Here is a 4,653-nt window from a genome sequence, read left to right as displayed (position 1 = left end):
TTTCTTATGCATAGTGGTTACTCAGTGGCACCTGCAGATCCTAGTTTGTTTGCCAAAGCCAATGGAGGAAAACTAGCTATAGTACTAGTATATGTCGATGATTTGATCATTACGGGAGATTGTGAAGATGAAATCCTTCAAACAAAGGAGAACTTATCTATTCGATTCCAGATGAAAGAATTAGGTCAACTCAAGCATTTCCTCAGCTTAGAGGTTGATCATACTGAAGAAGGAATTTTTCTACACTAGAAAAAGTATTCCAAATATTTGTTGAAAATTTTAGAATGACTAACTGCAAGCCGATTTCAACTCCAATTGAGCAGAATGTCAAAATGTGTGCTCATGAAGGGAAGGACTTGGAAGATGCTACTATGTATCGACAATTGGTCGGAAGTTTGATCTACTTAACACTTATGAGACCCGACATTTCATTTGCAGCTAAGGTGATGAGTCGATACATGCAAAATCCGAAGAACCCTCACTTGGAATCAGTTCGAAGGATTTTGAGATATATCAAGGGTACGCTTGACTATGGCATCATGTACAAGAAAGGTGGAGATTTCAAATTAGCTGCCTACTCTGATGCTAACTATGCTGGTGATCATGATACTCGATGTTCAACAACAGGGTATATGTTTATGCTTGGATCTGGAGCAATTTCTTGGTGTAGCAGAAGGCAACCAATTGTCTCGTTGTCAACAACAGAAGCAGAGTACCGAGCAACGGCAATGGCAGCTCAGGAAAGTACTTGGCTTTCCCAACTTTTGAAGGATTTGCATCAACTAATGGAGTATGCAATTCCTTTGTATTGAGATAACCAATCAGCAATACGTTTAGCGGAGAATCCGGTGTTCCACGTAAGGACCAAACACGTGGAGGTGCATTACCATTTTCTCCGTGAAAAGGTTCTTAAAGAAGAAATACAAATGGTGCAGGTCAAAACAGAAGATCAAGTTGCAGACCTGTTCACAAAAGGCTTGAGTGGCAACAAGCTCGATAGTTTCTCTTATTAGCTAGGAATGAAGACTAAGATGGAAGTTGGGTTTGAGGGGGAGTGCTAAGAATACAAACCCAATAAATAATGGTGTCCAACGTGCAAGTGGTAGTTAATATAATAATAAAATAAATGTGTGGTGTAAATATATGGTACACGTAGCAAATGTGTGTCCATATACTTGTGTAGTCATTTGCCTATAACTAGGCTTTAAATTCATTGTGTAAGATGTACCAAGTAATACAAGCTTATCTATTGCTTACTTCTCTTTTTTCTCTATAACATCTTTTCTTGTTTATTTTCTTGAGGTCTCGGCTTAGTAATTTTCTCAAGTGTCGGTGTTCGATCCTGAGATGTTCGGTGTTCAATGCATAACAATCTCTATTTTCCTATATTATCCTTTTATTTATCTATTGATAAACTAATAACGAATACGATGCATAGGATGAGGTTATTTGATAAGAATCGGGTTGCTTGAATAAATAAGATAATAATGTGGAGGCGAAAATATTAAGATTAAGTATAAGAAATTAAAGATAGGTGCAATTTGAGAATACAACAACAACAACAAACCCAGTGTATTCCCACCTAGTGGGGTCTGGGGGGGGGGTATGCAGTCCATACCTCTACCTCTAAAGAAGTAGAAAGACTGTTTCCGATAGACCCCCGGCTCAAGGCACGAGATACCACACAAACACATAGTAAAGCACAGACGCAGATTACATAACATAAATACGGCACCCATAAGTAATATAAAACAGAGGAAAGCAGAGGGAAGCACACAGATTCGTAATAAAACATGGAACACGGAACACGGAATCATAACAGGAATAAAACCCCCACCAAGTAATTCCCTACACTAGCGACCCAAACTGGCCCTAGTCCTCTGCCCTAATTAAGTGCTAAGAACCCTAATTAATCTTAGTATTTAAAATTAGCGGATTAAGACTAATTATAATACTAATAGAATCAATTCAAGAACTTCAACCAAAAGTGATCTAGACCCCTATTCGAAAAAAACTAAAGACAACAATTAGTATAAGAATAATCACTTTCTTTAATTAACTTTAATAGAAACCAAAAATATCAAATTTAAAATTAATCTTACCTCCTAAAGAATCATTTTTACAGAGTTGCAAGATAAATCCAAAGTCACCACACACAAAGATGTAAAGAAGAGAAACCTCTCAAATATTATTAAATGTCATGTTGTCTAATTGAAAATAACAAAATTCATCCCTATATATAGACAGAAAAAATCCATTTCAAATAGCATGTGATTCGAATTCTATTTTTATGAAAATAAATAAATCTAGGAAACTTTAAACTAGAAAACTTTTACACTAGGACACTTTAAACTAGGAAATTTTTAAATTAGGTAACTTTTAAACTAGAAAAATTTAAATTAGGAAATCAAAAGTTTTAGAAATTAACCAAAACCTATATAGGCTCAATCTTTTTCGTTTGGGCTTGGACCTGTGAATTATGAAATATTTCTCTATAATCTTCGACTCATTCTTGGGCTCTTCTTTCATTATAAGCATCTTCTTAATTCACACTGAAACCTATCAATCTTAATGCGAGTGGGCCAGCCTAGATGCTATCATTTCCCTCTTCTTGAATATAATTCATCCTCAATTGAAATCTCGCAAAATAAAAAAAACATACAATAGTAAACAAAATTCATTACTTGAAAGCAACAATGTAGGAACAAAACAAGAAAGTGAACATCCATCAACTTAAACCAATTAATTCTTGCATGTATAAATACAACTTTATAAAGCATGTGGACATCATCATCCCAATAGAAAATTTTCTTCCTTGTATGAGCACAACAAAATTCACGTATAGATGACATAGGGAATGAAATATGTGCCTCTCCAATTTAGCTCTATCAATAAAGTACTTTAATGTGCTTGTCAAAGACGACATAAGATCCATAGAATATGCATTAAATTGAATATTTTTATGATATAGCCAAGCATCCACAATTACACTTCTCAAATATTTTTCACATAAAATTTACTCACAAAAGCATATTAATTTTCAAGAAGGTTTGAAGAACCTTTTAATTTCAAAAGAATTTCGATCAAATTCTAACTAATTGCTCAAATTCACCAACAAGAAATTATGAATAGGTTCAACAAACAGGTATTTGATCACTAGTATCATAATAGTCATGTATTTTCTCATCACTAGTAGCAAATATCTTTTTAACCTTACAATCACCAAGATTTAAAGAATTATGACTCATCACATAAAAAGGATCGTATTCCAACAAGTCATAATATAAAAGATTATTTGCCACAAGAATAAGAAATAAAAAATCATCTAACTCATTCACAAAATTCTTCCTACAAACACCACGCCTCTTCTCAACAAGTAAGAATCCATATTCAACTTCGTCAAACTCAATTTCAAAAGTATCGAATTACACCTATAGTTGAACTTAGCGGTTGCAATTAATGACTTATTATAGAGCGAAATATCATCATCCTCAAACTTAATAAAGTCCCCAACATAAGAATTAAGATTGTAGTTCATCACCTCCAGAAAGACCTTACGTATTCTAGGAATTCTTAGAATGCGAATAAATCAATCATACATCCCGTACTTGGTCTTATGTAGCAAAAGAACAATATCAACCTATTTTATCTTGCTTATTAGCATTAGATCGACATCTTCCTTACTGGACTTCTTATCATGAGTCTTATCTTAGACAAATCCAAAATAATTCTTTTCACTTAGATACTTCTCATGAACACACACTTGCTCAATGGGACATATAGTTTCAACCACCTTACAATTAAGCTCGTCCAATAATAACTTTTTAATGCAAAATTTCCCATGAGTACCTACAAGAGATTCAAAGCAACTAAAAGAAGAAGTAGGGATGTTAGAGTTAGAATAAGAAATAACCTCACTCAAACTCTCTTGTTTTATCTCTATACCTCATGATCACCCTCTTTTTATTACTCTCGTGACCATCTCTATTTTCTTTTCTCTTGACTTCGCTTGACATCCTATTGTCTTCATACAATACAACCTTTATTATTTTCACTTTTGGAATATCAGCATGCACTCCCTTACTCCTATCATTTTTTTTCTCTTAAAATGCTTTTTTCATATGTTTCTGTTCTTCATAAACTATGAATGAAGTTAAAGGTGCAGGTTTATATTTTTTTAGCACAAGAGAAATTCTATTCTTTTTCCTATCATAAATTGCATTCTTATTAAACTATCATGAATGTCCAAGTAATGTCCAAGTATGATATGACAATCTTACATTGAAATTACATCACAAAAAACATCATCAGAGTACCTCCAAATGAAAAAAGAAATCATGCATTCCTTAATCGCCTTAAGTTTTCCAAAATCATTCAATCATTGTCACTTGTAAAAAGTAGTGTGTTCGATGCAAGTAAGTTTCAACTTTTCCACCACATATGAACTTATACATTATCACCACTTTCAAAATTAATAATCATAGAGCAAAGACTACTTTTTGTCACACCTTGTATGAAAAGTACTTCTCCTCAAATAAGTTATATTCATTGAGTTAGGTGAATTTTGGGTGGCCTCTAATGCATCAAGTCGAATGAAAATCCTTCTAAGTGCCTTGACAATATCGCTATTTTGAGTCCTGGAATTAATATTCT

The 4,653-nt window shown here is 33.5% G+C and overlaps 1 protein-coding gene across 1 annotated transcript; it reads left to right on the top strand.

Annotated features, from left to right (window-relative positions):
- The first annotated feature begins 284 nt into the window (after positions 1-284).
- LOC124898491 (secreted RxLR effector protein 161-like) lies at positions 285-1,013 on the top strand. The gene is made up of 2 exons (XM_047412132.1): positions 285-744; positions 826-1,013. Exons 1-2 carry the CDS (start codon positions 285-287, stop codon positions 1,011-1,013), a joined length of 648 nt encoding a protein of 215 aa, XP_047268088.1.
- Positions 1,014-4,653: the final 3,640 nt, after the last annotated feature.

The sequence above is a fragment of the Capsicum annuum genome, chromosome 5, assembly GCF_002878395.1.
Source record: "Capsicum annuum cultivar UCD-10X-F1 chromosome 5, UCD10Xv1.1, whole genome shotgun sequence".
Classification (NCBI taxonomy): Eukaryota; Viridiplantae; Streptophyta; class Magnoliopsida; order Solanales; family Solanaceae; genus Capsicum; species Capsicum annuum.
This window is presented reverse-complemented; position numbering and strand designations above follow the sequence as displayed.